The sequence below is a fragment of the Eublepharis macularius genome, chromosome 6 (genome assembly GCF_028583425.1).
Source record: "Eublepharis macularius isolate TG4126 chromosome 6, MPM_Emac_v1.0, whole genome shotgun sequence".
Classification (NCBI taxonomy): domain Eukaryota; kingdom Metazoa; phylum Chordata; class Lepidosauria; order Squamata; family Eublepharidae; genus Eublepharis; species Eublepharis macularius.
Genome location: NC_072795.1, coordinates 84,683,180 through 84,708,602, shown reverse-complemented (window position 1 = coordinate 84,708,602; position 25,423 = coordinate 84,683,180). Strand labels below are relative to the sequence as shown.

Genomic DNA, 25,423 nt, shown 5'->3' with positions numbered 1-25,423 from the left:
ATCACTGATCTACCTTTTTAAAAGGATATAATTGCATTTTAGTCGTGGTAGATCTGTTCTCCAAACAAGCTCATTTTATTCCATGCACTGCTATACCCACCGCTCGAAAACTAGCAGATTTATTTTTAAAACACATCGTAAAATTACATTCTTTTCCGTCCAAGGTGATTTCGGATCGCGGCGGACAGTTCGTTGCCAACTTCTGGCAGGAGCTTTTGAGAATGTTGAATATTGAGCAAGGCATCAGCTCAAGCCATCACCCACAAACCGACGGACAATCCGAAAAAACAAACCAGATACTAGAACAATTTCTTCGTTGCTACATTAATTTCCAACAAGATAATTGGGTGGACCTTCTCCCTCTGGCCGAATTCTCATATAACAACAGTGTACACGCTTCAACTGGAGAGGCCCCTTTCAAAATTGTCTACGGAGCTCACTTCAATCCCTTCCCGTTGGACGCTCCCCCTCTCCATTCCTCTAATTTGCCAGATGTATCTTCATGGTGGGGGGAGGCGGCGCAACAGTGGACTCTTATTAAGAAACATCTTGAAAAAGCCAAACTGGATTACAAAAAATACGCAGATCGCCATCGTGTGGCCGAATGGGATTTACAACCTGGAGATCATGTGTATATTTCCACAAAGAACCTGAAACTAGCTCAGACAAGCCGCAAACTCGCTCTAAAATTCCTGGGACCTTTCCCTGTGCGCAAAGTAATAAATAAAGTGACTGTTGCGGTAACTTTGCCCAAGAACTTACGCCATGTTCATGATACGTTCCATGTCAGTCTTTTAAAGAGAGCTCCCATCGATGACAAATGGCACATCAAAGCTCCACCCATTCCAACTTTAATTGACGACCAAATACACTATGAGGTACAACAAATTTTGGACTCTAAACTCCAACGAAATCAGCTTTTTTACCTCATTAGATGGAAGGACTTTGATTCTGGTTATGATGAGTGGGTGAACTCTGTACATGTTCATGCTCCTAGATTAACCAAAGCTTTTCATACTCGCTACCCATATAAACCAGGGGGGGATCTGTTTTAAGGGGGGCAGAATGTCAGGTCCAGTGTATATCTAAACTGTACTGACTCCATTTTCTAATGCTTCTAGTGTTTAAGTGTTTTCTTCCCAGGTGCACCAGTTCCCAGGCAGCATTCCCACCGGAGGAGACTGTTTTGTCTAACACCGTTCCACCAAGCATTGGCCTTGAAGGAGAGCAGCTTCCCAGGACTGAGAGATGTTGTTTTGAGAACTGTGGGGGGAGGCTAATCCAGATGGGTATTGTTACTCTGTACCTCATGCTTTGCCCTTCATTGGTAACAATGATCATGTACCATCCTGAGTCTCCTATTCAGGACAGTGGACTATAATGGACCTTTTCTGCAGTAAAGTTTCCTTATTCAAACAATGGACTCGTGTTTGCTTCTAAAGGGAAACCTGTAGTGAGAGCCTTATCTAGCCACAGTCTGACAAGGAAGCAAATGGAAATCAGCCTTTTAATTCTTTCCTAGCTTTTAAAGCCAGGAGGAAGGAAGCAAATGAAGCAGCAACATTATGCCTCTTTCCTGGCTTAAAAAAAATGAGTGCGCGCAGGCAGGAGGGAGGAAGCAAACGGAGCATCGGCCTTATAAAGCTTCCCTCACTTTAACGACAAAAATGGAGGAAAGCGATTTAGAGAGCTGAAGAGGGTGGGAGTGGTTACCAGCAGGCAGCCAACCAATCAGTGCTAGGGAAAAGGAAAGGAGGGAGATGCAGTTAGGGACTTTTGCACACACAGGACACATCAGCAGCAACTCAGAAGCAGCTTCAAGAAAAAGTTGTGGTATGTCTACAGGGCGAAAATTCAAGGGAAGGAAGGACAGTATTTGATTCTGTGTTCCATGACTCCCTTGCATATGCGGAACTGTGGAGATCACGGGAAGCAGAATGGAAACTGAACTGCTGCAAAATGACCATGAGGAAAGGGCCAAGATCTTGGTTTAAAAAATTCTAGTAGACCAACATGGTTGCAAAGATTAGATCAATTAACTTGAATATTTTCTGGCCTTTTTCACTGGAAAAACCATGAACTAGCCCCACAAAGTCATTTTCCATTGCAAGTTCACACTCAACAGGCAAGATGACTATGTTGCTTAACTGTTCTTTCCCATTGTAGAATACCTGCAATTTTGGATAAGTGCTAGCTTGATCAAAGTTCTTTCAGCTTCTCTCATAGTCACTGGCAGTGTTGTGAGTCCCCCTGGCAACCAGTGGAGGGTGGGAGAGACATAACAGGTAAAAGGAGGGTTCACTGCTGATGTCATTATGGCACTGGCCATGTGTTGCCATCACTCCCATGCACCCAGAAGTGAGGTACTTAGAAGCCTAAGAACCCTGCTGCACCCCACCCACCCCCCAGTTTGGCCCTTGAGGGCCCTGGCAACCCTACCTTACAGTGCTATCTTAGGAACACTTTCCTCACTGAAGAGACTTGAGTAGGATTCTGAAAAGATGTTTAACCTTGCGCTCTTAATCATTTAGATTTAAAATCTTACAAGCAGAAGAGATATCTAGCTCCACATCCACAAAATAAGGGAATAGTTTAAAACATACTGTTAAATTTTATGGACTATAGAGATGAAGCATCTCAATATTCTTTAATGTTGCTAAAAGCAAAAATACAACCTGAAATAAAGCAAAGAATAAAATACATTGCTTTTCCCCCTTCGTGTTATTTCCATGCATTTGCTCATGTAGTGACTCCAGGCAGGTGGAAGAGAAGATTAATCACCACTTGCTGGATTTCATTAGTTATGAACAACACAAGGGAAACGCCCGGATAGTGAGAACGCAAGCAAACAACGATTCCGGGAATCAACAGTTAATAATAATTCATTTTCATTTTATAGTGCAAAAGTGCCAATGTGCAAAGTGCAAAAGTGCAAAGCAATAAATATAATAAATACAATGAGATCTTATGTTTCTCGTGTCCAATCAATCATGGAGTAATGATGTCCAAGAAGGGAATAACATGGAAACCCACACAGGGGCTGAACATAGAGTCACAATATGGAATAAGAGATGACCCCAGTCCAAATTGGAGTAAAATCCAAGCGTGCCGACGGGATTATGCGAGCATCTTATACAATTCCCGTTTCGTATAGATGATACTTCTTCCTGGGCACAGTTAATTCTGGACTGTAACAAAAATATAATCTCTTCTTAAAATTGTGAAAACTCTTTTTAAAATTGTGAAAACTCTTTAAAACATTCAACAACAATTTATCACAATACATACTCACTGGTCACCATATAAATAAATACACCGATGTGACAGTACATATGTTCATCCCAACTTCAATACTTCAATACATCACAACAATGAGCAGTAACATGGACATGAAACATACAGGAAAAGGGAACCTCCTAAATACATAATTGACAAATTGTTTAATGAATTGATTAATAGGTCCTGTCCTCAGAGACCGCAAAACTTACAGCAATCATACAGCCATCAGATAGTAAAACTTACAGATCGTAAAACTTACACACAGCTAACAAGCAAACCCATCATATCTATGTCTCTGGACTGGTAAACTATTTGGGCTTATACTACTGTGCAAGGAGAAGTGGAAGGATTAATAAGGAAGGTGGAAGGAATACCAGCAAATTACAATGTTACCCCAAAAAACAAGAATAGTCAATTTCATTATTAAGCCCGCCCGGGGCCAGGCTCCGCAATTTGAAAATCCACCTCGTTTCCAATTGCAATAGTCTCCTAGGGCTATCCTCAGTAAATGGTTCTTTAATCATGTCGACCACTGTTACCCTAAGGTCCCCCAAGCTATGATGATAACTCAAATAATGCAAGACCAAAGGTGCCTCCCTAACTTGGTTCCTTATCCTGGATTCCTGTTCTGCAAACCCTCATAGGTTTTCTGATCTATTTCATTCATCATTAAGGCCTCATCCAGAACGATCTTTATGACCCTTTGAATCTGTGGCAGTGGGTTACCTTTAATTTTCCTATAGTCTGAGGGGATCGAAAGCTGTCTGTTCGCCTCCTGGATCGCCTCCCACTGCCAGCGATCAGCTCGGCGAAAAATCGAGCTGTGGGTACGCCACGGGAACAATTACTGGTTCCAAAATCCCGCACAGGCAATAATCGTTTAAAATGGGCTCTTAATTACACAACTTTGGCTACCCCGATTTCCCGCATTATTCGGAAACATTGGCATTTAATAGATAATATCCCTGGGTGTGAGGTCAGTCCAGCTATTGGCCTCCGTAGAACTAAATCTCTCAAGGATATATTAACACGTTCTGAATTTGAACGTCACGATCCTTCTCAGAATCGTGGTGGAACGGCTCCCAAGGGACATTTCAGATGCGGGGATTGTAATGTCTGCCCTTATATGGTTAAATTCGAAGAAATAATCAGGGATAGACAGGAATATTGCCGCGGCTTTACTACATGCAGGTCTTCATACGTGGTTTATGTCATCCAATGCAGCTGCCCACTGTATTATGTGGGCAGTACTACGCGTCCGCTCAAAATCAGAGTCCAGGAGCATGTGTCCAGGATAAGGAACCAAGTTAGGGAGGCACCTTTGGTCTTGCATTATTTGAGTTATCATCATAGCTTGGGGGACCTTAGGGTAACAGTGGTCGACATGATTAAAGAACCATTTACTGAGGATAGCCCTAGGAGACTATTGCAATTGGAAACGAGGTGGATTTTCAAATTGCGGAGCCTGGCCCCGGGCGGGCTTAATAATGAAATTGACTATTCTTGTTTTTTGGGGTAACATTGTAATTTGCTGGTATTCCTTCCACCTTCCTTATTAATCCTTCCACTTCTCCTTGCACAGTAGTATAAGCCCAAATAGTTTACCAGTCCAGAGACATAGATATGATGGGTTTGCTTGTTAGCTGTGTGTAAGTTTTACGATCTGTAAGTTTTACTATCTGATGGCTGTATGATTGCTGTAAGTTTTGCGGTCTCTGAGGACAGGACCTATTAATCAATTCATTAAACAATTTGTCAATTATGTATTTAGGAGGTTCCCTTTTCCTGTATGTTTCATGTCCATGTTACTGCTCATTGTTGTGATGTATTGAAGTATTGAAGTTGGGATGAACATATGTACTGTCACATCGGTGTATTTATTTATATGGTGACCAGTGAGTATGTATTGTGATAAATTGTTGTTGAATGTTTTAAAGAGTTTTCACAATTTTAAAAAGAGTTTTCACAATTTTAAGAAGAGATTATATTTTTGTTACAGTCCAGAATTAACTGTGCCCAGGAAGAAGTATCATCTATACGAAACGGGAATTGTATAAGATGCTCGCATAATCCCGTCGGCACGCTTGGATTTTACTCCAATTTGGACTGGGGTCATCTCTTATTCCATATTGTGACTCTATGTTCAGCCCCTGTGTGGGTTTCCATGTTATTCCCTTCTTGGACATCATTACTCCATGATTGATTGGACACGAGAAACATAAGATCTCATTGTATTTATTATATTTATTGCTTTGCACTTTTGCACTTTGCACATTGGCACTTTTGCACTATAAAATGAAAATGAATTATTATTAACTGTTGATTCCCGGAATCGTTGTTTGCTTGGATTTCATTAGTTGGCAGCTAATGACTCCTGGTCAGGACCATCTGGTGTAGCCCAAACTACCGAGCCTCACTCACAAAGGATCATGAGCATGTATCACTTATTATGAGCCTAACATTTAGAGAAGCAGAAAACCATTCTCCTCTCCAATCCCAAAAGGCTCCTTATTTGTGACATTTAAGTATTTGAAATATGAGATACTGTTGCCATACACAAAGCTTAGCTTCAGATTGAGTTTTTAAAACTCAGACTTTTTTTTAAACCACTGTTAAAATGAACTTCCAGCATCACTGTCTTCTGTCAGATTAATTTCAAGTTATGGTCTTTGGAATGAAAATCATCTTAATAAATTACAAAAGTAATTTATTAAGCCTTAGCCTTAGTATCATTCCCATGATGAGTACTTTTGTCAGAGGATGTACTTTTGTCCTATCAAAAGTGACACAGTTGCAATGATAAGACACAACTCAGTGAACCAGAAGTGCTTCAAATTAAGTAGATGCACTTCCACAGAAGGCAGGATGCGCATGCAGGTGCACATATGCAGTGTGAAGGTTCACAGGAAAACATGGTTGAGGAATGAGCAATCACTGCCAGACCTCAAGGCACATTTATATGCCTCCTTGTGGTTACTCTTACTACTAGCGACTTGAGGTCAAATGTGCTCAGTCTTACCATATTGTCCTTGAATCTGAAACACTTCTGAAAATGACTGGCTTAACTTCTTCCATCTTTAGAACCACGAAGGTGAAATGCCCCACCTCCCCCAAAAGCACCAAGAGTGAAACATATATATATATTCCCTTCCCTTGGACTGTTTGAATGAATTTATTTAAGGCTTGGATGCAGCAGTTTCAAGTGTGTTGTTGAATGTATCAAAGAAATCATGCCTGCCTGTGAAATTAAGGCAAAAAAGTTTCCTTTCAGATCTGAAATTGGCAGACCTGCACAACCTGATCCTATGCATGACTGAGAAACAAAACTTACTGAGTTCAGCGGCATGCACGCCAAGAGTACTATAACCACAGCATGAGACTAGTATAGTTTATAGCTTTTATTCAGTTATTAAGAATTACAAAACAGACAATTTTTGAACAAGAAACAGAAAAAAATATATCATAAACAAACAGCCAGACTGTTATTAAGAGATAGCACCAGGAAGATGCCTTGGTGTAAATAACTAGATAGCTCTGCTAGGGAGAAGGAGATCATTGATGCTATTTTGTAACAAAATGAATTACATTTCATACATTGTAAGTAACATACACAGTTTTGAGAACTGCAAAATCAAGCACCTGTGAAATATCTTCTAGATAGAAAAATGGCCCAATAATCTTACAGAAACCTCTGGAGGAGCATGACGTTGCGCATGGATTAATGGAATTCGTTTACCAAAAAATTTCAACATTGCATGAATATACAGCCTCATGCTACATAATTAAAAACGAATCCTTATTTCATGATAACCTTTGGAGTATAATGTATCTTAAATAGAAAACTAGATAGATACATGCTTAAAAGGCTGCTCTTCACATGCAATCAGCATTACAAGGGAAATCCACTGTAACCATAATTTAATCAAGAGGTTCAAAAGGAAACTTCTCAGTCTTTGTATACTGTGCAGCAAACTGTGATATCCAGATAGATAAAGGTAAAGGTAGTCCCCTGTGCAAGCACTGAGTCATTACTGACCCACGGGGGGACATCACATCACGACATTTTCTTGTTAGACTTTTTTTTTTATGGGGTGGTTTGCAGCTTACCACTCTGTGCCAGATATTCAAGTAGAAAACAAGTCTCTCTCTCTAAAGACATAAAATTATAATGTCCAATTCAAATTGTAGAGCCTATTTCACCCTGGAGTCCTTCTCACTGTTGATATCTTACTGAATGTGTAATATCAATGTGAAAGAAAGAACATCATCTATTGGACGATATACTATAACTACTATAAAATTATCTACACTCGTCTAATTCGATGAGGGTAGTAGGGTCCGAAAACATTAATAGCATTATTGTTATTGGTGAGATACTACCTCCCCCACCCCCACCCCCACACACACAAATGAAGTGTAGCCTAGATTTTCATTGTAAACTCAAGAGTTTTTATACATGCAATTATGAGGGACAGCAAATGGAGAGTATGAGTCTAAAGGATTGTAGATGTCACAAAGTCCCTTATCTATGACTGGGATATATGTTTTTCCTTAATGCTCTTGATAGGTAAAAATTGAATTTGGGAAGCTCTCTCCCAGATGAAAGATCACAGTTTCCCTTTTTCCTTCTTACTTTTCTCAGCTTCTGGACAGCCCCTCTTCTACTGATTAAACATCTTGGGAGCAGGACACACACATGTTTGTTGGGACATTATTATGAAAGACACTTCTAGCTCTTCAAGGATATCATATTGAAAACAAGTCATAATTGAGGCATTTTGCAAAAATACAAGGCAGCTTCATTCCACTGCATTGCCACTCCAGGTGGAAACATGATCTATGTTAAAAAGGTCATTCCAGGATGCTCAAAATACATGATACCTCTTTTGCTCATTGCTCTGTTCTGCGCTTCTCCCCAAGCTGTGATTCTTTCTAATATTTAGTAGCAATATTAGTAGTACTAATAGTACAGAATGCCAGCATTTTGGTAGAAGATAATCATGATGAAATCTATTCCAGAAAAATTGCAATAGTAAATGAGAGATAGCAAAAATATTTTCATTTTGTTAGGGTACAAATTATTTTGATGTGTTTCTGTGCAATTTACACTCAAGACAAAAGAACAGAGGGAGAGGCATTTTAAAATAGCCTTATTTATGCTGGATATTTAGAAATAATTTAGATTCTAGCTATAATAACCAGTGGGTGCATTTGCCATGTTGTTTCCAAAATAACATGTTTAGAGTGCCAAAGGAGGGGGGAGTACTCAATTTGGTCTTAACTGGCATACAATTATAGAAATATACATTGTAATACCATATATGTTTATATAGGTTGCGGCCATAAATCTATATCCAAAAGATGTTAACAAGACTGTGATTTAAAAACCAGACCCAATTACCTGAATGACATTTTCATTGAAAATTGCCACATAACAGCAAAGATTTCAGCCTATGATAAACAGCCCCGACGTTGCTTTTAATCAACATGTAGAACAATCCTTATTAATAATAGCCAATGTCACCTTAATCTATAGTAAGCTCCAGATGGTAGGAAACAGTCAAGAAATAACATTTCTAAGATTAAACAGAATGTGACCACACCAAAAAAGCCAATTATAATAAGTGTCCTCTTGCTACTGCTGTGTTCATGCATCTGATATGCACTGGTGTCTTTTTTAACTTCAGTAGTCTAAGAGATAAAAAAAAAACCCAAGTCTTTCTCAAGCATTTTTGTTTGAGATATATGCTGTTCAGACTGTCTCATAAAACAGCTCTTCAATCAGTATCAGCTTCCACTTAGTGTAAATTGAAAGATTAAAAGTCACATCAGCCACTGCCAAAAAGTGCTGAAACGCTAACAGAAAAATTTATTGTGAACCATACCTAGCCCTTCCTGTTCAAAATCACCTCCCAAAAAGCAGAACTTTAAATAATTATACCTTTGAAATGCAGTACTGCTATTAAGAATCTAGATAGCAGTCTGCATGCATGCCCCCATCATACAGAGCAAGTTATTATTGTGAAACCTGGAGGTGCAAAAGTTTGCCTTCTAAATCAGAGGGCAGGGGCGCCTGTTGATACTTTTTTTGCACAGCTTTTTAGGGAGTGGGGTGTGGCCAGACAGGGCTTGTGTTGTGTATGGCTCATTCTGCTTGAACCTCTGTAGCTGTAGCAAGAGCATCTTATTGCCTGAAGTAAGCTACCCTCCTAGGCCTTAGAAATGATCCTCCTTGTTCAGCTTGGAGTTAGAAGGTGACAAAAAAGCTCCTTTTCACACCCCAAGCCTGCTGCCCCAAGCAGTGCTGCTGCAGCTAGGAAAGAGAAGAACATGGCCAGCACGTGTGGGGAAAAGAAAAGCAATTCCTGCTCAAACTTGTTGCCTTGAGTTCCTGTCTGTGCTGTGGAGAAAAGCAATCAAAGTAAAACTGTTCTTTCACCACAACCCCCCAAACAAGCCAGAGCCCTTTCCTCCAGAGTAACAATTCTCAGGAAAGGAGGGGTCTGCTGGGCTTGGCGGGGTAAGAGGAAAGTCCTCCCCCAACCCCAAGCCAGCCAGAGCCCTTTCCTCCCGAGTAATACTGCTTGGGTGAGAAGGTGTCTGATGGGCTTGGGCAGGGGGGAAAAGCCCTTCTCCACTCTCGCCAGCCAGAGCTAAACTTCCTTTCATCAGATTTAAAGCTCATACACTGGAAATCTAGTCCGTTTCTAAGAAGCTACTGGACTCAAATATTACTCTTCTACTGAAGACCAACACTGCTACCCATCTGAAACTCTTGACATCAGTTGATAATGGAAGGAGAAAAGGGGGGAATTTTTTTTAAAGAAAGGAGGTCTGCATGCAATCCTCTTTCAATTTAAATGCACTATTCTTATTTCAAATACCTTGGCTAATCAATGGGCTTTGCATTGATAAAGACTATGTGGCTCCTTATTGTGATGCTTTAATATTTTGTTCATGTTTATTTTAAGGGAGATATTTTGAGTGTTGCCCATATATGCTTAAAAAGTCTAACAAAAGAGCACTGCCGGACTAGACCAAGGACATTCTCGCCCAACATTCTGTTTCCCCCCGTGTTCCACCATGTTCTCAACCCCCTCCATGTTTATTTTTAAATGGTGCAAGAAGGGTAATGTTAGAACATGATCCCAGTAAAATAATGGAATTTGGTCATGATTATTGATGGATATTCAATTGATTTTAATAGGATTTAGCTACAGCTAAGTCATTCAGGATCAGAGTTCTTTGTGAGCGACTGTTGTCACTCGAGTTCTTTCTTGATCTTCAGTAAGCGCAAGTGTGTTCAACCTCCACTGGACACCTCAGTAAGACCTGCCTCCACTTGCTTGCTTTCAAGAGCAGAAAAAGCCTTTGCAACATACAGTTTTCATTAGGTGCACTCTGCTAATCTTCAAATAGGAGAGTACCACCCTAATCTGATAGAAGTTGACATGATTACAAGCATTCACAAACGCACAATTTTTCTCCTTCCTTTCTTACCAGCAGAAAAGATGGCTGGAGCCAGCCCAGTGCTTAAATTTTCAGAGTAACATACAAGAAAATAGTTGGAAAACTCTGCATTGAAGTATACTGACTCTGCCATGGAGCTTCAATATCATTTAATAACTGTGAAAGCTTTCTGCTTCCTAGGAAGGCAGTTTTTTATGCATACTAGTTCTGGAGAATGTTCAATTAAATTCAGTGGGTCTTCAAATTAATGTGTGGCCTAAAGGTAGTGTGTGAAGCTTCCTGCAAGATGCTACACCTGAAAATTTTGTTTTCTACAGTTGTTAAAATGAGCAGAGGACCCATTAAGAAAGCCAGAGCCTACATTTTCAATAATAAGTGGAAAGAGGCAAATGTGTGTTTGTTGTATTCTTCTGCTGTCACAGTCCCCAAAAATCACGTTTAAAGACACTTTGAGACACAACACAGCTCCTTGTCAAAGAGCTACCCACTTGGTTCTGAGATTCGGAAAAAGAAAATCTCTGAACTGAAATAAAAATTGGCTTTGCAACAGTCACAATTCATCAGGCTTGGGGTACAAAGCAAATGATTTAAATACTTAAAATAAATTATTAAATATTAGTAAGTGTGATGTTTTGAATCCATCTTCAACTCTTCCAGCAACCATTTTGTGGTTGGCTTTGCCTCTTCTGGCAGACATTTTTGCTTGTGCCCACCACCCTCTGTCAGGATTCCAAAGGTGTTCACAGGCTCAAAAAAGTTGGGGACTCCTGTTCTAAACTTTAGTTACTCCTTTAGAATAAGTCAGCCTAGAGATCATCTAATCTGTCCTCCTATTCAAAGTCAAGATTTGCACACATACTTTGTTTTATAGAACCCCGCCCATGGCACCCTACAGAAAGACAATAGGTTCATTGCAGAAATGAAGACATAAAAATAACTAAAATAACTGGAGCCTAATTATTTTCAAGCACTATCCTTGAAAACTATCCCCACCCACTTCAGGAAAGGATGAGAGGTAAGCCCTACTTCAGTTCTCTCTTCTTCTACTGAGAGCCAAGGGTTGTGAATTGGGTCTCAAATCCAATCTTTGACTCTAAAGCAGGATAGAGAACAGATAAGAGAATCTATCCAGGAGGGAACCTGACAGGATTAGACCTCAACTTTTTCCTGAAGAAGTCATGAAAGAGTGTTCGTAAGAGCCTCTCCTGCTTCTGCCTGAAGTAAAACAAATTTTCCTCAAAAATTAAAAGGGGTGTGTGAAAATAAATTATTAACTCTGTACTGGTCCTAGAAATATCTAATTTGGCTTTAAATTGTCCCTGAAGAGCTAGCTCTAGGTCATATTCTGTCTCCTTTGCTCTAAATAGTCCCTGGAGAGATGGCTCTAGGTCACATATTCCTTAAGTTCACACTTCTCTTATTTGCCTCCCATTTGAACCATTATCATGCTTCTCAAGCACATTACTTAGAATAAGTAGTACTGAGATAATGTGTTTCAGTGAGAGAAGACCCTCAAGGAAGAGGTAACCTTCAGCATTTGATCTTCCGAAATACCTAGGATTCTCGGTTACTTGGTTTTAATTAGGCTATTAATTACTAGTTCATCAAGTGTAGATGATACTATCTCATACAATTGCTTGTAGTTTTATTACTAAGAGGACTTTTACTGGTACAGTTCCAGACTCATATAATAACTCAAATATATGTTGAACCACATGGCTCTGTGATAGATTTTGGCCAAGAAAATGTTTCACTAGTGTGAATCATCCTCCTGGATCTTTGACCAAAGCACACAAAAAGATGCTATTGGTGGAGAGGGGAAAATACCGTGTGTACACAAATGTGTCCAGCACTTATATATGATGAGCACACAGCCCAACAGCAACAATACTGATCACCTTTTCGTGAGAGCAGAAGGAAAAGTACTAAATCCAACACTCACTTCCGTCCTCAAAACAGGATTTCAGCACTGTCACACTGGACAGTGCCTACCCTTTGCTAGGCAGCAGGGAGAAGAGATCTTTTGTACATAGCAACAAGGAAACAGCTGCACTGCCAAGATCTCTGAACTGCAGCATCACTTCCACCATAAACAACAGACACTGCAAAGGACTTATGTGCAATTCTGCAATCTTCTTAATTCTAATATATCATGGTAAAAGTAGGATTGTGGTCAAAAGATCATTAGTCTGATTTTTTAAATATCATAATTAAAGTTGGTTAGGAAATCAATCCAAGTCATTTATGGTTAGTTCAATGGAAAAGACATCCTTTGGTGTTAAGTTCTCCCTTTCACATAACTGGGATAAAATTCTCAGAGGTTACACCTTGACCAAGGGATCCTCCTTCCTAACTCTCAGGCATATAGGAAAGGCATCCTATAGGTTTAAATTTCTCACTTACAGAGTAGGCACAAGCAGGTATGAAATAGAAAGAAATTTGCATCATTGCTGCAGCACATGGGGGGGGGAGATAGTCTGCTACCCAAATGCAGTGTGAGGATGAGGACCTACAAGTTGCCACAATCATTTAAGGATTTCTCCCTCCACTCAGCTGATTTTCCACCTCTAGGCATGATCAACATAAAACATAGCTTGAATAGCAGATAACATTGAGGTGAGGATCTGGATAAGTTCCCATTTCACATGCACTCCAATTTTGTTTCAAAACACACACACATACATCGCACATGTGAATTGGTCTTTTAAATCCAATAAAGGTGTATGAAATAACTCAGATCTCCAATCAGTGATGATCCTTCATCACCATGGCTCTCTCTCGTATATCTTAAAGGTATACATGCATGCATGCTCCTGGAAAGAGCCCAGATCTCTGCTTCTCTCCCCCCATCAATCAGCCCTGTCTGCCCCCAAGAGGTACAAGCAGTCAATAGATTGCAAGAGAACAAAATTGCTCATAGGATCTGCATGTGTATAGAAAAAGGAAGCTCTACCAAACTTAGAGTGATTGTGTAAAGAACAACAGGATGAGGAAATTCTATGCACAGAAACTTCAAGTGAGATGTTCCAGGAAGACTGGGTAACCATTCTAGCTGTAACATGTCTCCAACAGACAAATATCTGCTGGGTCACTCTCTACCCTTGCTGCCCCTCCTACTGCCCATGAAAATAAAACCAGAAACACGAACAATACAATAGCTGTTAGAATAGAGGGTGTCCATCTATTCCCAGCTTTTGGAAAATAATACTGTTCAGTATTGAATCATATTTACAAATGGCTGCAGTTCATGACAGATTTTAATTAGTAAATGTCCAATTGCACATCCATAGTAAAAATACACTTAAAAAAAAGAAAGTCAGACTATAAATATTTTAAACAAATGGGTAGCTAACCTCTACTTACCATTTGTGGTGTCTATTACCTGCTGAAGTTTGAGTAACAAATAAGAGTTTTATCTCTTATGTAGCTTACTATATAAAAGTCTAAATTCTAGAAGTGTATTAGGAACAATACATTAGGAAATGGGTAATAATTTGCAAAGCTCTTCCAATTAAAGTCTATCATCTTATGAAACATCAGTTGTGTATTACTATCTTGGAAAACAGATATATTTTTCTTCCTACTTCATTATTCAGATCGCTGTAAAGTTTATTCTGGATGCAAATCTACCCCTACCCTTTATCTAATCTGGGAAAAAGTTATCCAAAACATCCATGTCCTATGGATGTACAGTACAAAGCCTAGTAGCATTTGCCCCAGAAGTCCTATCAGTTCTTAGCCATGTTCTGTTGTAAAAACTATAGACCATCATGGAGCAGGGAATAGGATCAAGTTCCCTGTTTTCACACCCAACCTTTGCACACTGATCTAAGGGTCTGAACAATGCTATACAACTTGCACACATGTAGGTTCTGTATACTTAGCTGGGCATCCTGACTTTTGCAAAGTCCACTATTGCATGGAGGCAGCCTTAACTATATGTTTTTGTAGATAAAGTAAGTGTTCCTGTTCTGAAAAGAATTATTTCCAACATTGTTTAGCTGTTGTGATGAACAATGTCTGTTGAGAACAAGAGGTGTAATCCTCCTTTCCCTCCACTTACTGATTACCCATCCATAGCCTTCAAGGTAAAGGTCACAGCTAACAGACACAAGGAATGGCAAGAGCTTGTGTCAACAATGAATCTCCCCTGAATGCCTTTGAAGGCCAAGAATAATGTCCTTAACCCTGCCCACCGGGGGGGGGGGGTGGCTCTGCAAATGAAAATATGGAGGTGTCACGGGATCAGGGAGCCCTGTGGGGGCCTGTCCAATAAAAGCATCCACTTGAAGAAGCCCTCAAGCCCCACAAACACACCCCTTTCCTCCTGCCTCTTCAGCCCTGGAGCAGGAAAGGGCCTGACTGGCTGCCACCACTATAGTCTGGGACTTCAACTAGGAAGGTCCAGAGTACTCCCCTCCTTCACCCTTCCAAGCTGCACACTTCTATTGAGGAGGGTGTTGCCAGCTGACCAGTTAAGCTGGAGATGTGAGAACCCAGGCAGAATAAAACAAACTATTTTATTTTACAAGATGGGCAATCACCAAATAAGTGTGGGGAAAAACAACACTTGTGAGCAACAGATTTAACAGGGGGCACTTTGTAACGAGCAGGGGAAAATAAACACATAAAGAAGCTGGCAAGAAAACAATAAAGCTTCCTAACATGGCTAACTGACAGTTCCTTACACTAACTGGCCCTTCTGGGACCAAGCCACCCTCTCTGAGTGAGGGATGCTCTCCTGCTGGCAGCTGCTTCACTGCCTCACAGCTCCAGGAAGAATAATGCCTTTTCCCTTTAGTGTGGGGGCTTGTTCTACATCTCCCATGACCAAGCCTCCTTGGTGCCAACTGGATCGGGCCCATTTTGGCCTGGATCGGGCCCATTTCAGGCCACTGCAGAGCACAGGAGCACTTCTGTGCGGCGAAGCAGCCTGAAATGGGCCCGATCCAGGCCCAGAATGAGCTCAATCATGGCCAGATCAGGCCCGTTTTGGGCCATTGCAGAGCACAAACGCGCTCCCACTCTTCACAGTGGCCAGAAACAGGCCCAATGCAGGCCCCTGCAGAGCACGGGTGCACTCTCAGGGGCCTGGTGTGAAGTGTGCACATTTCCGCACCCACGCAACCTGGTCGTAACATCACTTAAAGTGACATCATCACAGAGGCATGAGGCCGTGCATGCTTTGCACGCATGAGTGAGGCCTGCTGGGGCCACAAGAAAGGTAAAGGTCTCCAGCTTCCAGCCAGGATGGTAACAGGACCTGGCAACCTTACCCTTACACATGGCGGGGAGGTGGGGGAGAAAGAGGGAGAGAGAGCTGTTTGCCTTACAGAAAGCCGGAAAAAGTAGGGTCAGTAAGTTCTGGCATGAGACATTTAGAGAAAATGAGAAGCCACAATAGGCTTGTGAAAAGAGGAAGAACTTGGAATAGTTTGAGAAACACAAGACCCCTGAACAGTTCACAAAAAACTATTTAACTGTTTTCTATAGATCCTAGCTATAGGGGATGGTGGCTTTATCGCCCACTGTTCCAGTTAGCAGAGATGGAGATTTAACCAACAAATTTCCATGACCATAGCTACAATATGATCTATGGTGATCTTCCAGGCATTAGAAATCTAAAATAATGGCTAGCTAACAGTATTCAGCTTTACCTTGGACTGTCCTTTGGAAAACACACTAAGAAAACATGTCTTTGTGGCAATGAATTCCTCAAGGCTATCACAATGCCAATTCCTACTGTGCATCCTTCTGATGCCAACAGTAGAACACTCTGCAATTTCTGACATCTTTCACAGCCAGAACCACTTCATAGTACAGCAGAAAAAAGAATGAATATAGTGTCTACAAGCAGTAAAGGCAGTCATGTTGAGATTACAGTAATTGTAGCACCCAAGCACAGTCCATTATGAGCATTACACTATAGAATACAATTATGAAAGGCTTCCCCTTCTATCACAGCAACATCCTGCAATATCAAGGGCCATGGGTGGATGGATGGATGGATGGATGGATGGATGGATGGATGGATGGATGGATGGATGGATGGATGGATGGATGGATGGATGGATGGATGATTGTGGACAGAGTAAAGGAGAGTATCAGATATCTACCAGTAGTAGAGTTGAACAAAAATGGTACATATGTGAGATTGATCCATACTGGCATTGGATGTTTCAGCACCCTTTGTAGGGGGAAACCTGCTGTATATGGTTGTTTCTTTGTTTCAGGCTGGTCTTTGTAATAATGTGAAATGATTCAACACTGCAAGTGGAGAAAATAGCTCTGAAAGGCACCACAGCTACGTCTAACTCCCCTGGAAATGCTACCCATGTGTTTTGTGAATGTGTTCTTCACATTCGGTAAGGCCCTGTTATAAAATGACCTGGTCACACCAGGTTCAGCTTTATCACTAGCACACTGTATGTAGCCACATCACTCAATGCACTTCCAATACATTATTTCAGTAATCTGTAAAGTAAGTTCGAAAAATAGGTCAATAGATTTCCCATTTTGCATGTGAAAGCAGGCTGAGGCTTGCCAGAGACAAGCTACTCACAGCAGAAGGATTTCTTGGTCCAAAGTTCTGTCACTAGGCTACTCTAGCTGATTGCCGCTGCTATTCCCACACACACACACAAACACACCCAAGACCCAACACAGCCTGAGGAGACCTCTAGTGTTGCAGAGATGTATAACAAAACACATCCTGCAAGAACAGATCTAAGCGACTGGTTCCCATGGTGGTTGGCAGCACATCTGAACAGCTGCCAGCACGACCCCCCACTGAAAATACTTCTGACAAGTTCAAATCTGTCTGTGATTTGACTCCTATTGTCACAGCTCAAACAAACAGGCTTTCTCATAATATATTGCAATTATCATGAAAATCATATGGCCTACATATATAAGCTTACTGAAGCATCATTTTTATAATAAGGGCACCCCAGTATGAATTCCAATGCTGTTTTGTACTTTACCAGCTTCAAAATTATACAGAACAACATTTATGGAAAAATTCACTAATTGCCTTAACATGAAGATGTCACATTTATCAAGCACGATTAATTTCTCTTAAGAGACATTCAGCAATAATACGGGAGGAGGAGGAATATTGCTAACAAACTATCCATCAACAATAATACAAATCATTTTTATAAATGCTAGTTGGGAAGAAATGACATGCACGCATCCCAATCAGCACGCTGTATTATGCTGTGCTTTCCCTCCTAAATTCCATCCACATATAAACCAAGATCTTAAATTCTACCCAGAACAAACTGGCCTGGCAAAAGTTGTTTTTGCTTGTTCCATGGTCTTGTTCTGAATGTGGCTCCTAATTTCTCAGAAAGCCTTCCAGCAGCAGGCTCTACTTGGCCTCATTCCTTCTGAGGCAAATGTTCTGGAAACTTATGGAGAGGGTTTTTTTTCACAAATACACACATAAAGCCTGGCGGAACAGGTTGACACTCAGCTGCAAATCTGCACCAGTTCCTAAAATGAAAATAGAATCCACTAGGATACATTCCCACCCACCCCAATATTTTATTCTACCCATCTGTAAACCTCAGACTTATTTCTCTGTCATCCTAGTATGAGGCGAGTATAGTTCAGTAGCCACTAACCATCGTGGTTTGGGGGGAGCTGAACATTGAATCATGTGGTCGTCTCTTTTTATTACCATGTTTCAGATGGGGGCAAAGGCAAGGTATAAATATTTGAATTAATAAATAAGCCATCAACAACTGAAGAAATATCTTCTAGCCATCAAAATCCATTGAATGAGTTTCTTCAACTAGATCTAAAAGGATGAACAGACCACCAAGTTACTGGATTTAGAAAGGTGCACATCTAGTTAGGATTACTCCGCAACTGGCCTGAACAAAAGACGCTCATCTTCATTTGACACAACTAAATAGTATTTTTGCTATTGGTCACGTTAACAAGGTCACACTTCTTGAATCTAGAACAATTTCGATTAATTATCACTCCTGGTACTAATGTCAGAAATCAATAATATACTAAACTAACTCCTGCTGGATCTATCTACATCCGTTGATATAACAGATCATGCCATCCTGTTGAGGCATTTGGAGGCAGAAGCAGGAATCACAGGGTATGCCTTGGACTGGTTTAAATTATTCCTCATGGACTGGACTCACAGGGTTGTCCACTGGAGACTAGCCACCTTCAGTGCGAGAGCTGTCTTGTGGGGCTCCACTGGGTGCAATATTACGTAACCATGCTATTCAGTCTCTATAAAGCCTGTAGGAGAAATCATTCATAGTTTTGGAATTGGGAGTCAACAAAACACTGACGACACCCAGCTCTGTCTTCTCTATCCAAAACTCATGGCAGTGTGGTAGCAGTCTTGAACCACTGCCTGACAGCTGTGGTTAAATGGCTGAAAGGGAACAAATTGAAAATGAACTGATGCAAGATAAGACAGAAGTATGGTGGCTGGGAAACCTGAGGTCTTAAATAACATTGTGTTTCCTACTTTTGAGGGGGTTCCGCTGACCCTTGCCGACTCTGTTAAGAGCCTGGGGTGATGCTGGACCCTGCATTAGTACTGGAGAAGCATGATAATGCAGCCACAAAAAATGCTTCCCCCCCCCCAACAGTCTAGCCCAGAAAATGGATCCCTACCTTGTCTTGACTGATTTGGCCACCTGGATGCATGACACGATAATATTGAGACTAGACTCCTGTAATGCACTCTACATAGGTCTCCCCTCAAAACCAATCTGGAGACTTCAGTAGTCGGAGAATGCCACAACTCAATTATTATTGGCAGCTAGGCACAGCAGGCATATTAATATCCATCCTGCACTCGCTTCACTGGCTGTCCATCAGCTCAATTCAAGGTACCATCTATCACATACAAAGCCTCTCATGGCCTTGGACCTTCATATCCTCAAGATCGCCTCTCTCTCCCACCACAACTTCACTCAGCTGAGAAAGACCTTTTGTGAGTGCCACCCTATAGATGGGCCAGATCAACTACTGTCCATATGTCTGCTTTCTCTGTAGTGCTCCCCCCTCCGTGAAACAGGCTGCCTTAGGTGATCAAGTAGGACCCCACACTCCTGGCATTTCAAAACTACATAAAACAAAATTGCTCAGGAGGGAATTTTTATCACAATATATTGTGATAAATGCAGTGTTTCTGCAGATGTAATAATCATGTTCTGAATTTTTTAATATGCCTTGCTTAATTGTCAGAGAAACAGCGTGGCAAGCTCATTCCTGTCCTGATCCTGGGGCCGGGTGGTGATGGGCAGGTCCAGTCTCTCCCCAACCACTAAGGGTCTAGGATAGGGTGGATGGGGGTGGGATTTGCCAGAATGGGAAACAGCACAGCAGCCCTTAGCCCAGGCGCTGGAGCTGGCCATGGGGGCAAGGTGGGGTTAGAAGTAGGGCTGCAGGTTTTGCAAAACTTACTGCATTGATTAGAGAAAGGACATTAGCTAACTTCTTCACTTAATGGAAATCGTTTATAGACTTTTTGCATGAAATGGATAACAAGGATTTGATGAAATTTGGATTTATGGATTAAGAAACATGAACAATAGAAAAAAGAGGGGGGTTGTGACTGACCTAGAATAAGTGTGACTCTAGAAATGATATATACTTGTTGCGGAGAAAATCAAAATTCAACCTGTAGTGTAATTTAGGGTTTTTTTTTCTTTTTAATTATATAGATATATGTATTGTTAGTGTGTCTTATGTTTAGAATGTTTTTTCTTATTCTCTATGTTTATTGTTTATAGTTTATAGCTATTATGTTATGGTTTATAGTTTATAGTTTAAATAAAGAAAATTCTACCTGTACGAAGAAGTAGGGTTGCAGGTGTCCAGTTTCGGCCCAGACAGTCCGGAATTTTGAGGGACTGTCTGGGAAAAAATTCCTCAAATATCAGACACCTGGGTGGCCCCTCCCCTTTCAATTGCCCAGCCCAGTGTCTAGCCTCCTGCAGCTGTGCAACACCACTGCCAGGCCACAGAAGTGGCCTGCCACCCTGGAAATCCAGCTGGCCTCCCATGGCTGCACAGCGCTGCCCAGGAACAGCCAACCCAGATGCCCAGTTGGCCTCCTGCAGTTGCATGCTGCTGCCCATGAGTGGCTGGCTGACTAGCCTGCGTGCCTGGCCAGCCTCCTGTGGTTATGTGTCACCACCACCACCAAGCCATGGAAGTAGCCTGCCACCCCATGCACCTGGGTGGCCTCCTGTGGCTGCGCAGCACCACCCAAGAGCTGCCAGCCAGACTGGATACCTGGCTGGCTTCCTGTGCTTGTATGCCACTGCCACCAGGCCATGGAAATAGCTTGCCACCCTGACACTCAGCAGGCATCCTAAAGCTGCATGGCACCACCCAGGAGCAGCCAGCCCAGGTACCTGGCCAGCTTCCTGCAGGCTGTAGAAGTAGCCTGTCACCCCGGGCACATGGGCAGCCTCCTGCGGCTGTGCAATACCACCCAAGAGTGGCACTCAGAAGTATGTGGTGGTCGGTGTGATGACATCACTTCCTACAGTGATGTCCTCGTGCCTCCCCAGGAGCATGCTTGCTTTGCACGCACAAATTATATCCCTCCCTCCAGGCCTGGTATTAGATCAGACGCCATTTGGCAAGCCTAATTAGAAGGCAGGTGGTGGGAGGAAGAAGTATAACGGAAGGCTCCATCTCCAAGGCTGAAAAGGATTCACTGGGAAGAATTGGCCACGTTGCATAAGGGTGGGTGATGTGACTCTACCTCTCTTCTGCATCTGAGGCCTGGGGACCCCCCTTGGAGTGGCAGGGCAGGACAGCTCATGCTTTGTTCAGATGACAGCTTCATTTCAAATTTCTGCAGTTCCTAGTGCTATTACATTGCTTATTAGAGATATCATGCTATTGGTTGCATTGATTTACATTGTGCAATCCACTTTAAGTCTCAGTGGGAAAGGCAGACTATAAATAATGTAAATAATTATTTTTCACATCTCCATTCTCCTGAAGTAATTCTAGTATCACCCCAAGATTAACAGATACATTATTTCCTAAAAGGCAACACAACAGCAGCATATTGTTCTCAAGGACCACACACACCACTTCATAACCGAGTTAAACCAAAACACGGTTTGATTTAAGCTATTTTTGACTTCAGTGGAAGTACACAAACAAATCCTAGCACACCAACTGAACCAAGTTGCACATTGTGGACTCTCTTGACATTCTCTTCGCAACAGATTGTTGTACAATCCAATCCCAAATGCATTTGCACCAGTTCAGCAAGGGAGATACATGCACACAGCTGATACAAGTGCTCATCTTGTTCCCCTGGATCCAAGTGGAAGATGAAGCCACAAGGTCTGCACAATAGAAACTGGGTTCACTCTAAAATCCTAGATAAATTTCAATAAGCTTGTCCAACTTAATTTGTCCAACATGGCACTTCATTTAAAAAAAAGTTATCAGACCATTTAGACCAAAGTGGAGATATGTGAACATCCCTTTGGACTGGATCCTACTAACGTTTCTGCTGGTGTAAGCAGGAACAAGGGCTCCTTTTAGTCTCAGAAGAGAAGCGTTCTCAAAAGTATGGGGCTGTGGTCATCACATTTCTAGTCCCCATGTCTAGTCTGCAGCAACACACCATGCTAGCCTGAACACTGATTTTTAAAAAAAATATGACTTTAATTTATAATCCACACAACAGAAGTCACGCAGCAAATCATCCAGTGTTTAGCAGCTTAAAAGGTGCAAAAACACTTAATAAAAGGGTGATCTTTACAATAACCTTTTCTTGCCTGCACATCTAGAGAATGAAGGCCAGCATTTAAAAACCTGGCAAAGGAAATAGGTGAGAAATCACATATAGTATTTTTACTACGATGACACTTTGAGTAAGACAGCCATAAAGTCCTTCATGTTTCTTTAAGTATCTTAAGATAGCACTGCAATCTAAGGTGAATCCACGGTTAACAAAATTCACACTGAGGTTCATTTAAAGGTGTTCATATCTGTTTGACCATACTTCAAATACTCAGCCCACACCGCAAATTCCATCAGGAGAGGGGAATCCTGGCTGTACAGATACCAACTGCTGAGTGGTACTTTAAGGCTGCAACATGATAGATGAGTGAGTTGGATACAGAAAATAATATTTTTTTTCACAGGAGAAAAGTGGTTTCCTTGAGGAGGGGGAGGCTTGTGTAGAAAGTGATTAAAATTAAGGCACCTGATACCATTCTTAACCAACAGAAAAAGGATTCCCTTTTTCAGCCTCAGACTTAAGAAACTGGCCCTTTAATCAAAATAGATCCTGCACCATTTTAAGGTTATGTTATATAATATACACCAATTGAGAAAATGAATCACAATTGGTTCTTTACCATACTACATAGTGTTTTAAGGTAAGAATCTGCAACTGTGTGTGTTTTGGAGGGAGGGGGTTAAAACTGTTTTGCAAGCTACAGTTCACTTTTGCATTCAAACACTGTGTGAAATTTACCCAGCACAAACAGAGGAGACCCTTTGCAATTAGGGATTGCAACACCAACAATAAGAAGATCAGCCAATTAAAAAGCAGCAGTGGTGCAGGGAAACTCGAAAGACATTTTTTTTTCTCCAGAAGGCAGTCATTTTTCTCCCCATTGTTAGCTTTCAGCAAAAAGCAGGAGGAAACTATCAGTAGAATTTGGTCACAGCCAGGAAGCAGAGAAGGGAGAGTGTAAACCAAGTCCCAAGTTCCACTGCAGCACCTGGGCACTCCCTTAAGACTTCCTGAATGCCATTTAGCTTGTCAAACTAAACCCAGTCTCTTTGACCCTCTAAGGATCACTCCAAAATGAAGGCAGGGGAACAGGAGCAAAGCATGAAACCTTGAAGATACTGCACTTCTTCTAGATTAAAAAGTTACAACAGGGGAAAGCATGAAGAAGTTGACTAACAGTACAGGCTGATAGGGAAGTGATGCCTCTGTTAGTTAAAGAGTCCAACAGAGATGGGCAGGCAGCCTGAGGGCTAGAAAACGTCCTCCCCTCCCCTTCTAGATGGTAAATCCAAGAGGGACTTTTCATCCTCACCAGCCAATGTGCTTCCTCATCCAGATAATTAAGCTTTAAACACTTTTCTAAATAGGAGGAAAATCAATTTTTGAATAGTGGAGGGGGAGATCTTTCCAAGTGGGCAAAATTGCTTCGATTATTGGGTAAATATTATTAGTCCAAAGGGATACCAGTTCATGTTACATCCCTAAAAACTCTCCTCGGGCAGCCTTAGGAGGGCTCCAGTACAGTCCCTGTTTTGACTGCTAACTCGAAAGCAGAAGGTATAAAGAGAGATGGAGGCTTCCAAGCATGTGCAGAGCGCCTTTCCATACTAAAAGATCACAAGCAGCCCTGGCACCTTGGAAGGTCAGAAAGACTTCCGAACGGTGAGATGCCTAGGGAGGCGTTTGAATTTCTTTTGGGAAGTTAAGCACAGCACTGCGTGCACATTTACTTACGAGGCAGACGATGCCCACGCCACCCCTCCCAACAGCAACTCTTTCTGGGCCCCGGACCAGAAACCTGGAACAGTCCACAGCATCCCAGTTTTATGTATTCGGTTAGAAAACAGCGCGCTAGTGGGCCGGGGAGATGCCTCCTCTACGCCAAACAGAGGAATGAGAAACTTGCCCCGATACTTACACGAAAACACCGAAGAGGAGGACTCGCACCCCGATCTCGATAGCTAGATCCCGCATGGTTCGGTCCAAGGCAGGAGGAAGGGAGGGATGATCCTCGCGGCTGGCTGGCTGGCTTCACAGCCCTGTTTTTAATCCCATGGAGAAAGACCAGGAGGGGGGAGACGAAGAAGCAGCGCGGCGCTCCGATCAGCCCAACAGCCCTCCCTCCGACCAAGTGCAGCACGGCGCCCAGAACCAGCCCCTCCGTGTCCATGCCCAGCCCCGCGGGTCAGCCTAACGCTCCGGCTAGCCAGCCAGCCTCAGCCAGCCCGGAGGCGCCGTGGAAGCCCACTGCGCTAGAGCTGGAGATCGAGCGGCTCGTCCACCCACTTGGAGCTGCTGCCGCCGCCGTTACTCCTGGCTGGCTGGGGCTTCCCTCTTGCAGCTTTCGTCGGCGCCCCAGCACACACGACAGAGACGGAGGCTCCCCCAGCCTTCTGGAGCAGCCTCGACTAAGGGGATCCTGGGGGATTTCCATGCCCCTCCCAGTCGAGGAACTATCTGTTGCCGATCCAGCCCCGGCCTTCCTGCTCTCCTCTCGCTGATTTCGCCTTGATCGCCCGATGAATGTTTTAAAGCGCGACAGAGATCTCTGTCTGAAATCTGGTCCCCCACGCCACCCCGTAGAATTTTTTTAAATGATATTCATTGTGTTTCTGAGGCTGCAGTGTTGTGCAATAAAGGTTATTAACTTTTTTCCCGGGCATCCGCACAAAAAACGGAGATTCAACAGGTGAAGCTTTCCTCGGCCTCGAGGGAGTGACTAGACAAGCTGCTCCTGCTGAATTTCTGCTTCTAGTTAGACTGCAACAGAACAGGATGGAAGTGGAAACCCTAAGATGTAAGTCTCTTAAAAAAGGGTATTGTTCCCTTAAAGATAAAGAAATACCAACCAATACCCATTTAAGGGAATGTTCACACAACAACTTTCCATTTTCCTGGGCTGTGTTTTAATGC

At 42.2% G+C, this 25,423-nt stretch overlaps 1 protein-coding gene across 1 annotated transcript in view; it reads right to left on the bottom strand.

Moving 5' to 3' along the window:
- PLPP4 (phospholipid phosphatase 4) overlaps positions 1-24,484 on the bottom strand; it is a 159,989-nt gene extending 135,505 nt beyond the window's left edge. Inside the window, exon 1 of the mRNA XM_054983924.1 lies at positions 24,429-24,484. Within this exon, the coding sequence (XP_054839899.1) occupies positions 24,429-24,484 (56 nt within the window). The remainder of the gene's footprint in view (positions 1-24,428) is intronic.
- Positions 24,485-25,423: the final 939 nt, after the last annotated feature.